At 39.7% G+C, this 12,195-nt stretch overlaps 1 protein-coding gene across 2 annotated transcripts; it reads left to right on the plus strand.

Annotated features, from left to right (window-relative positions):
* The first annotated feature begins 236 nt into the window (after positions 1-236).
* c4h1orf210 (chromosome 4 C1orf210 homolog) lies at positions 237-11,645 on the plus strand. 2 transcript variants are annotated; one of them, XM_033965443.2, is made up of 5 exons: positions 237-353; positions 6,114-6,218; positions 6,448-6,864; positions 8,169-8,354; positions 9,727-11,645. In XM_033965443.2, the coding sequence occupies exons 3-5, from the start codon at positions 6,810-6,812 to the stop codon at positions 9,909-9,911; spliced, it is 426 nt and encodes a 141-aa protein (XP_033821334.1). In that variant the 5' UTR covers positions 237-353; positions 6,114-6,218; positions 6,448-6,809; the 3' UTR covers positions 9,912-11,645. The 2 variants fall into 2 exon arrangements, with proteins under 2 accessions (XP_033821334.1, XP_033821333.1); XM_033965442.2 differs by lacking the exon at positions 6,114-6,218.
* Positions 11,646-12,195: the final 550 nt, after the last annotated feature.

The raw sequence follows: 12,195 nt of genomic DNA on the forward strand, positions 1-12,195 counted from the left end.
CTTTAAGCTTTCATTTTGCCCCACCTCTGAGATATTAGCCATGTATGTAAACACATGTGTCTATTTACCCTGCAGACTCTGGGACTGGTCAGACTGGTATCCTCACCTGTCCATATTTAAAAGACTTGGTCGTATTTTGGTTCATCCTGGTTGGCCTGCGTTGCCTCAGCGGCTCTGTCCTCCTATTGGTCAGAAAGGAGAAGCAGCAGGCAAATGAGGGCACACCTTAGCTGCGCACGTTAGTTATCCATTAACCCAGGACATATGAAAACAGCCCAACTCGGTCAGCCTTTAGCTACAGCTCTATCAGTGGACGTTATGGTAAAGGAGATATGCCATGAGCAGATAGACAGGTAAGACCTTATAGAGTTCACAGTTCTGATGTTTTAAGGCAACAGAAAGAACTTGTTGCTGACAGAGAATATTGTAGAGTTTACCACACGGAGGTATCAAAGTGTTTCAAAATGGTCTTTCCAATCTTTAAGGTTGCTATATTACACAAAATTGACTCTTATGAGCTTTATTCCATGTTCTAATGCTGTTACCTCCTCAAAACACACTGGAGTTGTGTTTTGTTTCATTCACACATGTTTGAGTAACACTTTATTATTAGTCTGTCTACATCTCCAAAGCTCAAAATGCTCTGTTCCACCTTGTGATGTCATGAAGTGGTAGTTTTTCAGCAGAGATGAGCAATTCCAGGGCTGAAATCATCCAAATGATTCTAGTCTACCACACAGAGGTTTCAAAATGTTGGTTTATTAAACTAGTTACAGCTAATATTGACATGAGGCGATGCGTTGTACTTGATAAATCCAATTTCATTCAAGTTCAAGTGAACTAAAGTTGTCTATATCTTTACATAAATGTGTCAGCTCTATTGCGGGAACCACTGACCCTCATGCTGATGTAGGCTGTTTGGATCCAAAACAAACAGCAGCTTATTGTAAGGACAGAGATATCGTTGACTCCATTATGCTATGATTATTGTGAGACGTAATACCTGTTTTTTTTTTAATATTCATGATTATTTATGCCATGAACAAACAACAAATCATTTTTTCATACGCACTGTTTAAAGCAAAACGTTTTCTCTGGTGTATGTCTGGTATATGGTCAGCTTTATGAAATCATGAAGAAGGTTTACATTTTTTCAGTCTAATTCAAGTTTATCAGTATAAGGCATTTAAAACTAGTTCAGCTGACCAAAATGCAAAAAATAAATATACAGAAAACACGATACATAGAAAAAGAACAAGAAAACACCTGTATATGCTATGTAGTATTAAATGCCAGGGAGAAGAGGCAGGTTTTCAGGCTGTGTTAAAGACTGAGAGGATCTGACAGGCAGAGGGCGCTGTTTCATAGTGTGGGTGGTGTCATAGAAAAGGCTCTGTCACCTCTTTTTGGGAGTGTTGCATTAGAATGTATTAATTTTGCATCTGGCACTTTTATATCGTAATCTGGTCAATGCAAGGTTCATAGTTATAAATCAATCAATTAGTCTTAAAATCCTTTCTTAAAATGATAATGAGGTGAGACATTATTTCCAAAAACAGATAATACAAAGTGAAACATAAAGATGCTGGCCGCCCATAGACTGTATATGTAAACGGACATAGCTAACCTGCTAGCTCTGTATGCTCTGCCCAATTCAAAATGGCTGACACGATGTATAAGAGAACAACAGAAACACCACTGACAGTACAGCAGGTCAGCCGTCAAAAACATCACCAAATCAATCACCGATATTCAAACGACATAAACAAAACGAGCTAACTTGTAATTAGGTTAACTCTACACATTCATTAAACATTACACTCCAAATATTCCCATGATGCAGTTGCCTTGTTCCCAGTGATGAAAGAATACTTTGAAAATGTATTTAGTTACAGAATACTAAATACACAGGGCCGGCTCCAGCTTTCAGGGGGCCCTCAGCTGAATTTTTCTGTGGGGCCCCCGGCAGCAGAAGTCCCCTGGCTCAGCGATTGGTGATTCACATTTGACAACATTATGACTCTGATCTCATCACTTTGACCAGTTGTATTTATATTTTTAAGACCAACATCAGACGGAAAACACCAGAATGTTACAACGACTATAGTCACAAGAACAATGCACAAACATGTGAGGGGGGTGTGGGGGTCCTCTCCCAGACGTTTTTTGAAATTCTAGACATTTTTTCTGGTTTCTAGTAGATTTAAATGTGTTCCGGTCCAATACAAATAAAAAGTAATAGTACACTTCAAAATAATCTTGGATAAGTGGAAAGTAGTGCTTCTAACTAAAACTACTCAAGTTAATGTAATTTACTAGAGTAACTAAGTACTATCCACCTCTGATTAAAAAAATAAAAAAAAGACTGACTGTGTTCGCTATATCGTGACTACAATCCGCAGCCGAGTAGTGCAAAGTTTTTATTATTTATACATATTCATATTCATTAATTTACGAGTCAGTTCTCCATGGGGGACGTCGTTCACTTACTCCATGTCTTTGTATCGCCTCTGGTCCCATCGCTCCTTGTTCTTATGTGTTCTGCCGTTTATCTTTACGCCGCATATCACACAACGGGCAGAAACAACACTACATTTAAAAGCTTTGTGTTTAATGACCTTGCCTTAATTACACAAACATAACCCACAGTGGCACTTTTAAATCGTCTTTATCAGTCTGGAACTTTACAAAAGTCAAACGAACATAAACTTGGCGTTGGAACAAGGAGTCTGGAGTATTGTAAGTTGAGTATTGTGTCGGGTTTGAGCAGCGCTGATTGTGTTTGGACTTAACGACGTGTTTATTTGGACGAGATCAGTGTGAGATTATATCAAACTTTGACCAACTGTGGATTTGAGCAGACACTGCCCCCCCCACCGCCGCCTTCTTCCCCCTCGCCCTTCTCACTCCTTCTCCCCCTCCTTGCTTCTCCTCTCCCTCCTCACCCTCCTCACTCCTACTCTCCCTCCTCACCCTCCTCACTCTCCTTGCCCTTATCACCTTCCTCGCCCTCTTCGCTCCTCCTTGCCCTCCTTCCCCTCCCTGCTCCTCCTCCTCTTCCCCTCCTCTCTCCTCTTCCCCTTCCTCCTCTCTCTCCTCCTCCTCCTCTCCTTCCTCACCTTGCTCTCTCCCCCTCCTCCTCTGCTCCTTCCCCTCCTGCCCACACTTCATTTGCCTGTTTTAAATCTTCGTTGGAGTCTAATGTAATCTTTTATTCAGTTTGATGACACAGAGAAGGTTCTACATCGCTGCTAGCCATCATTAGCGCATAAAAACTGACATCACATCAAAATACAGCACGCTAGAAGTTTGAAAATTGAATCCAAACTTTTTGTGTATGGAAATGTATGCAAATGCAGTTGTAGAAATAGATGTTTTGCTGCAGGGAGTCTTTGGGAGGGCCTCCAGTGTTTCTGTTGTATTGTGTTCTGGTGTGAGGATAGAACAGGAAGAGATAAAGATTGGCTGTGTTTACTGTGGCAGAATGGAGGCGGAAAAGGGGGCTAATGGTTGTATTAAACAGCCGGACCCCTGGAGAGCCTCATATTCACTGCACAGCTGAGATAGACAAAATGCGTCTGGAATAAGCAGTTTGTAGTGGTAAATCTACTACTTGTTTGCTACAGTAAGACGTGGGAGGCAAATGTGTGTTATGCAAATCAACATATTGGCAAGTTCAAAATAGTTATGTAAAGGTTATAGACTGTATATATAAATGAACGTAGCTAACCTGCTAGCTGCTGCGTTCCAAATAGGAAGTAATCACGGACGCACTTGTAACTCCATCGACTCTGGCTCCAATTCACTTTCTATTGAAAAACTGTGGCCCCTCTCTCTGTAACTGCTGCTGTCAGACTCGTCATTTTGGTCTTAAAATATTCGTATTAACCCACTGTACATGATTCTGGTGTTTTTAATTTGCTGTTGTGTCTGTAACTTAAGATGCGGACATTAAGAATAGACAAATCAGGCACCTTCTTTCCCCGAGGTCACTCCCGCTAGCGTTAGCAACAGGTTTGATTGACCTGCTAAACCAGTGGTCCACTTATATTTACAGTCTGTGATGTAGAAAATATGTATGAATGAAGCAAAACACAACTCCAGGTCTGTTTTTGAGAGGTAACAGCATTAGAACATGGCTTAAACTTCACAAGAGTCAGAGTTCTGTGTAATACAGGCCCGTTAAACAGAGCCTCTGTGCCCTGTCATCTGCACAACACTTCCCAGATCATAAACTAGAATGAACTTGAAAAAAAAATGCAGTACACTGTCGCAAGGGAGAACAAAAATATTTCTGGTACTTTCTGGATTCCATTTAGAAAGGTTAAAGGCTGTCCTTATTTGGGGTTAATGATGAAACATTCTGTAAACTATGAACTGCTCAAGTGAATATATAAACCGACATAATAATGATTACTTACACATATATGGTAATCATTGGAACAGCTGCTTATTCACGGGGCAAAGTTCACAGCTGATCACTTTATATTTACAATTTGGTCAATTTGTTCTATTTGGAAACAGAACTGCTCCTAATGTGTTAAAGATTGAAGTGAAGGGTAAAACAACATTTGCACATCCTCGTATACAACAGTGATATTAGTGTTCAGCTCATTTGCAAGTGCACTCGGGTCCTATATTATGCAAAACTGATTTGAGCTTTAAGCCGTGTTATAATGTTATTACCTCATCAAAAACACACCTGGAGTTGTGTTTTGTTTCATTCACACATGTTTGTCACATCTCTAAAGCTCAAAATGCTCTGTTCCACCTTGTGATGTCATGAAGTGAGAGTTAGCAGCTCCTATTATCTTTAATTCAGTAGAGACTGGCTGAGGGTTTATTTTTTAACACATTCAGAATTTGAGCAAAAGAAAAATATGCAAATAACAAAGAAAAAGTATACTAATTCAGTTGTTTCTGTTGAACAAAACTCAGCTCAAATCTTTGTCAAAATCACCACATTTGAAGCTTCATTAGATCTCAAAATCTGTATGAAATATGAAAGGAGTACTTTTTACTCTTTTTCTTTTTTCTTTTTACTTTTCTTTTTTTTCTTTTTTACTTTTCATTTTTCTTTTTTTCTTAGTTTTTTTAAAATTTACATTTTATTTATTATATATTTTTTCTTCTTTTTCTTTTTTCTTTTATTTTTTACTCATCCGTTTAAGTTTCAGAGACATTAATAGTAGTTTTGTGATCCGTTAAATGAAGATTTATTTAAATTTCAAACCTGTCCCAAACCCCTAAACCCAACCCTGATCCTAACCTTAATCTTAACATTAAAATATATCTTCAAACATCAACATTTGCAGCTGTGTTTGAGGGAAAACTGTGCCTCTGATTGTGTCAAAAAGTCTGTTTTTTAGACCTGGCAGCAGCAGATCAGGTGAATAAGAAAAAGCTGTTTAAAGTGGAATCTTAAGCCCCGCCCCCGGATGAAATGTCGAGGTTTTAGGGAGTCTCCACAAAGTCCAAATCAGGAAGGAACTGTTTGTCTGAAACACAAGAATAGAAACAGAATCATGACATTGAGAAAGAGAGGATACAAAGAAATATACAAAACAATGTCTTTAAAGGACATAGACACTTTTCATTTGTTTAATTTTAATAATAAATAAATACCTAAATACCACAGACTGTATAAAGAAGTGGACTAAGTGAGTGTGACGTCAAACGCTAGCCAGAGTGACCTCGGGGAAAGAAGGCGCCTGATTTGTCTGTTATTAATGTTCATATCTTGATTTAGAGACACAATAGTAAAATAAAAACCCCAGGATCATGTAGAGCAGGTTAATATAAACATTTAAGACCAAAATGACGAGTCTGACAACAGCAGTTACAGAGAGGGGCCACAGTTTTTCAATAGAAAGTGAACGCGGCGGCTAGCAACTTTACCTATGTTCATTTATATACAGTCTATGTAACAAAAAATAATAATAATAATTAAAAAATCCCCTAAAAAATCGATTAAAAAAAACTAAAAATAAATGAATAAAAATAAAAATAAAAACAATAGTGTGATCTGCCTGTTAGCTCTTCTTAAATCGTTAATACTAATCCCACCTCGTGTTTGTGCTCATTGTGACTGATTGCTCTTATATTTGTTTTAGCTGGAGCCGTGTGGGAGCGTTCGCAGTTATATGGGACTTCCTGTTTGTGACATAGTTCCTGTATCCTTATGGGCCCTCGTCGCGTTTGTTCAGTGTAGCCATAGAGTGAGTCACATTCTTAAACGACACTTACATTTTTAGGTCATTCCACAATGTGTTTCTGTTTGTGTGGCTGGATATTAAAATATTCATTCTGTGGCCCAAACTGATTTCAAAGCCACAAAACACGACGCTGTTGGTTGAAGTCTGAGATCTGAAAATGCACTTTGATTTTGAAAGTGTTTGGTCAGACTATTTTAAGTTTAACTGTTACTTTCCTCTTGTTATTGTGCAGCTCTGGATCAAGTTTCAGCTCAAACATCAGAGCGTAATGGCACTGCCCTTCACTTATTAATGACCCGAGGAGAAGTCCCCACCACTCAACATCGCCATCCAGTGGACAGCTGAAGCACCAAAAGGAAACGGCCTCCCTCATCTGATCCTGTCTACTGTCAGCTCAACTCAGACTAATTGGTTTCAACATTAAAAGGACAATAGGGGATCCATTTTCAGAGTTCTGTTCTGTCTCAACAGCAACGCTCGGAAATGGGGAGGATTATAGTTTTGGACTTGAATAAACCTTAAAAAGTTACAAAAAAGCAATAGATTGACTTCAGAAAATCCGAAACAGTGTCTGAAGTGACTCATGAGAGAGAAATGGCAGCGCACACAGAGACGCCGCTCACCACAGCGTTCAGCACAACACACAACTGTAAGTCTGAAGCAGTACTGCCAATCAGAAACACGCCGGGAAGTGTGTTATTTCAAATGATCATGGGCTTAATGAAGTAATGAAGTAAAAGTAGTAAAGTATTAAAGTACTGTGCTTAAGTAGACATTCTATACTTCACTTGAGAGGATACTTTTTACTTTTACTTCACTATATTTGAGAGCAGTAGCTGTACTTTCTACTCCACTACATTTTTGTCTTAAGTATTTTTTATTATTGTCCAAGACCCGCTGAAAAGGCTGAGGGTTTATTTTTAACACGTTCAAAAACGAAGACATACAAATAAAAACAGATAGAAGAAATATAGTAATTTAATTGTTTCTGTTGAACAAAACTCAGCACAAAATCAAAATTACCACATTTGAATCTTCAATAAAACCTCAAAATCTGTGTGAAATACTTGTACATTTTACTCTTTTTCTTTTTACTTTTTGTCTTCTTTTTCTTTTTTCCTTTTTAAATTTTTTTTGTTTGTTTCTTTTTTCTTCTTTTTCTTAATTTTTATTTTATTTTTACTATTTACATTTTTGTTATTTATTCATTGTTTTTTCTTCTTCTTTGTTTTCTTTTATTTTTACTCTTTTTTTTTTTACATTTTTGCACAAGTGCTTCAATACTTTTACCTGAGTAGATTTTTTCATCTGATACTTTTACTTATTCTAGTATCTGCACTTTTACTTAAGTAACAAAACTGAGTACTTCTTCCACCTCTGACTGTAGCGTTCTGGTGCAAGGAAACACGCCAAAGTTCTCTGGTTGTTTATTTTCTGAACACAATGGCTACTGTCGGCTTTAACCCAGGCCAAAACAAACGCAAAACAACTGCAATCTCAACTCACTCGAGCCAGTCTCCAAAACAGACCAGTGACCGATGGAACCTTCACATCAACTCGTCGGCATAGCAACCAAGTGTCACATACAAAAGCGGTTACATAAACAACAACGCAACAAAACAAACAACAAAACAACAAAAGAAGTCGACTCCCGTAGATCCATCTGCTCATGTGCTGTTTGCAAAATGCATCTGAACTGTTTGAATTATAGAGGGTTTTTTTTAAGATACTAGAAAAAAATACAAGATGTCTGCATAATCCCTAGACTGTATATATATATTTGGCTCCAAACTGGCCGCTGTAACTGCTCTACCCTGGATGAGCTTCGTTTGATTGGAGCTGAACGCTGTGGATGACGTCACGCTCACTCAGTCCACTTCTTTGCACAGTCTGTGGTAATAATAGAGTCACAGTCAGCCTCGTCTAAACACTTTTTACTTTCTTGTTTTTCAGCTACAATCAAAGACGCAGAGAAGCCCACGTCTCATAACTGGGAGTTCCTGATCGTGGTCTTGGCTGTCGCGGTCTGCATCTCTGCTCTCATCGCTCTGTTGGCCAAATGCCGGGTGGTGAGGCGCTACCTGGCCAGCTACAGACACACAAGACTCCGGGAGGTGGACACCGTTAGCCAGCCGTCAGGTGGGACTTCAGATCTTAGGCAACTCAAAACTAGACACCACTATAGTAACAGCACAAACCCACAACCCAATAAAGCATGAACAAAAACGTAATCCGTAATCCAGATAGTTGAATACAGTAATCCTTAGTGCTTGGATCGGAGACTGTTGGGAATACCAGGTGCCACAAGGGGGCAGCAGTCAATTGAAGCTCATAGAGGCTAGCAGTTATAGCGGCTAATTTGGAGCTGACCGCAAATATCATAGCAATAAAAGAGACAATCCGGAGCGAGGCTGTTGAAGATAACGCCCATTCCCACCCGCACCGCTTTTTGGCGAGGGGCAGGTGGGGGGCATGCACTTCGCAATGTTGTCAATCAAACCTGTTGCTAAAACTAGAAGAGAAAGAAGGCGCCTGATTTGTCTGTTATTAATGTTAATTTCTTGATGTACAGACACAATAGTGAAATAAAACACCAGGATCATGTAGATAGGGTTAATAAAACATTTAAGACTAAAATGACGAGTCTGACAGCAGCAGTTACAGAGAGAGGGGAGAAAGTTATTCAGTAGAAAGTGAATTGGGGCCAGAGTCGATGGAGCTGGAAGTGCGCACGTGATCACTTCATATTTGGAACGCAGCAGCTAGCAGGTTAGCTATGTCCATTTATATACAGGCTAGATGTGGAGATCATTGGCTCTATTTTGGTTCTCTTTGGTCTGCTTAGGTCTGCTTGAGTCTGGATGTGGAGTTCATTGGCTCTCTTTGGTCTGTTTAGGTTTAGATGTGGAATTTATTGGCTCTTTTGGCTCTCTTTGGTCTGCTTAGGTCTGGATGTGGAGTTCATTGACTCTCTTTTGACTGTTTTTGGTCTGCTTAGGTCTGGATGTGGAGTTCACTGACTCTCTTTTGGCTCTTTTTGGTCTGCTTAGGTCTGGATGTGGAGTTCACTGACTCTCTTTTGGCTCTTTTTGGTCTGCTTAGGTCTGGATGTGGAGTTCATTGACTCTTTGGTCTGCGTAGGTCTGGATGTAGAGTTCACTGGCTCTCTTTTGGCTCTTTTTGGTCTGCTTAGGTCTGGATGTGGAGTTCATTGACTCTCTTTGGTCTGCTTAGGTCTGGATGTGGAGTTCATTGACTCTCTTTTGACTGTTTTTGGTCTGCTTAGGTCTGGATGTGGAGTTCATTGACTCTCTTTGGTCTGCTTAGGTCTGGATGTGGAGTTCATTGATTCTTTTGACTGTTTTTGGTCTGCTTAGGTCTGGATGTGGAGTTCATTGACTCTCTTTGGTCTGCTTAGGTCTGGATGTGGAGTTCATTGACTCTCTTTGGTCTGCTTAGGTCTGGATGTAGAGTTCACTGGCTCTCTTTTGACTCTCTTTGGTCTGTTTAGGTCTAGATGTGAACTTCACCATTCACGGTGGACACTGTACTCCTCCCGTGCTCGAGGAGGATGACGACGGCTTCATCGAGGACAACTACATCCAGCCGAGCGACCGGGAGCGCGCCCAGAGAGCGGCGGCCATCTTGGAGGACACAGAGGAGGAGATGGAGGACATAGACTTTAGCATTGCATAGACAGGTTGTGTTTTGTGACACATTCTCCACTCCTTTTTTCATAAGCAAAAAGTTCTTTGCAGAGCTGGGTACATTTACATTTTTTCAGTGCAGGGACTTAAACTTAACTTTTGATTTTGACGGGTTCTTATGTTACTTTTTCTGGTACGTATTCCTGTAATGATCTGAAGAACCACAAAACAACACGAAATGTTAATGTTCATATGTTGATTTACAGACACAATAGTGAAATACAAACCTCAGGATCATGTAGAGCGGGTTAACACGAACATTTAAGACCAAAATGAGTTTGAAAGTAGCAGTTACAGAGAGAGGGGACACAGTTTTTTATACAGAAAGTTTATTCATGTTTGGAACGTGGTGGCTAGCAGGTTAGCTTCGTCCATTTATATATACAACATTTTTTATACCAAACTTGCTCCTTTCAATGGTACCAGGCCTGTTGACAGAAATTTGGGAGCACGGGGCCCCCACTAATATACATAAATGGAAAGATGGTCCAATTCTGGGCCCTTAAGACCCTTTGTCCCCTCCACTGTCAACTCCCCTGATGGTACCCAGCCCTACTACTGCACTCACTTATATTTATACTATTTAAAAAGATTATTTTTACTGGACAAAGACCAGCCGTACATTTGGACACAGTCTCTCATTCGATTTTTTTATATTTTCTTTTACTACTTTCTATATTTTATCTACACAGAGCGAATTATAGAGTAAATAAGGGAAATTTAATAATATTCTATGTCTGTGTAATCTACTAAAGCAAACTACTAAAGTATTTTGAGGATTTGAACAGAAAAAATATGTTTAAAAAAGAATTCTATACATCTTATATCATATATTTCATGTCTTCTGTGTGTTTATAACATGTAGAAAGTAGTAAAAAAAACAAAACATTTGAACAAGAGGTTGCGTCCAAACTTTTGACTGGTTAGACGCTCCAAAAAATATGACCTGGCAAAATCCAAGTCTTAGCTGCATAAACGCCTGACATTTTTTAAAATTAGAAGGGCTGTAAAAATCTAACTCTAAGTACAATACACATAATCTCTTGTACAAATGTTGATTATTGTTCAAATATGTATTTTAAAGTGTTTCTGAGCTGGCCGGATAGTTTTTTTCATTCTTTCTTTGCATAAAAGTCACTCAAAAGTACATTTCTTTTTATATTTTTCTTCTACTTAAACTGGTATTACGCACTTATTTGATGCACTTAAGGAAAAATAAGGATGGATAGAGATATAAAATAGAGGTAGTTGTGTGAAAAAAGGCAAAAGCGCATGCCGATACCTCCGTTAACGTCATTTTTATGGCTAAAAAAAGAAAAAAAAAAACAGTCCAGGTGAGCCATAATGGTCTATAATGTGCTATAATGTAGAGCAAAGCGACTATAAACAGCCAAACACCTGTGTCAGATCTGCGGGGGGGGCGTCTCTCCCTCCTCCTCTCTCTCAGATGACCTGGTAACTGTCTGACCACACACAGGTGGAGCACAGATGGAGCACAGGTTGTGGTCAGGAGGTCGACTTTCATGTCCAGATGCAAAACCAACTGAAGTTTTTTTAGTGGATTTTATAAACTTTTACTGTTTTACTGATGTGATGCCGACAGATGATTTTATAAGTGTCAAAGATAAATACAGATGTTAATGTAACCTCCTGTTTGAAATATTAACTTATCAACTGAGGAAATTAATTTAAAGTTTTGTTTAAATTAAAATTCTACAATATTATTTACGTATTTGATTTGATTTGAGCGTTCAGAGACATGACCCCAGTCCAGACATTTGGAATCAGAAGGAACAAAAAACAGTCTGTTTTATGTGGTTAGACTGAGTCCGGCTCCTCATGTCCGGCTCCTTCATGTCCAGCTCCTCATGTCCAGCTCCTCATGTCCGGCTCCCTCATGTCCAGCTCCTCATGTCCGGCTCCCTCATGTCCGGCTCCCTCATGTCCAGCTCCTCATGTCCAGCTCCCTTACGGTCGGCTCCTCGTGTCCGGTTCCTTCATGTTCGGCTCCTCGTGTCCGGTTCCTTCATGTTCGGCTCCTCGTGTCTGGCTCCTCATGTCCGGCTCCTTTATGTCCAGCTCCTCATGTTTAGCTCCTCATGTCTGGCTCTTCATGTCCGGCTCCCTCATGTCCAGCTCCCTTATGGTCGGCTCCTCATGTCCGGTTCCTTCATGTCCGGCTCCTCGTGACAGGCTCCTCATGTCCGGCTCCTCATGTTCAGCTCCTCGTGTTCGGCTCCTCGTGTCTGGCTCCTTCATTTCTGGCTCCCTCG

Source organism: Periophthalmus magnuspinnatus, chromosome 4, assembly GCF_009829125.3.
Source record: "Periophthalmus magnuspinnatus isolate fPerMag1 chromosome 4, fPerMag1.2.pri, whole genome shotgun sequence".
NCBI lineage: Eukaryota > Metazoa > Chordata > Actinopteri > Gobiiformes > Gobiidae > Periophthalmus > Periophthalmus magnuspinnatus.

What these genes read in the sequence shown, in the direction of transcription:
- c4h1orf210 (XM_033965443.2), top strand. Translation starts at nt 6,810, where the DNA reads ATGGCAGCGCACACAGAGACGCCGCTCACCACAGCGTTCAGCACAACA. An exon ending in GTTCAGCACAACACACAACT is followed by an intron (nt 6,865 to 8,168) that starts GTAAGTCTGAAG and finishes CTTGTTTTTCAG; the next exon opens with CTACAATCAAAGACGCAGAG. An exon ending in CACCGTTAGCCAGCCGTCAG is followed by an intron (nt 8,355 to 9,726) that starts GTGGGACTTCAG and finishes TGGTCTGTTTAG; the next exon opens with GTCTAGATGTGAACTTCACC.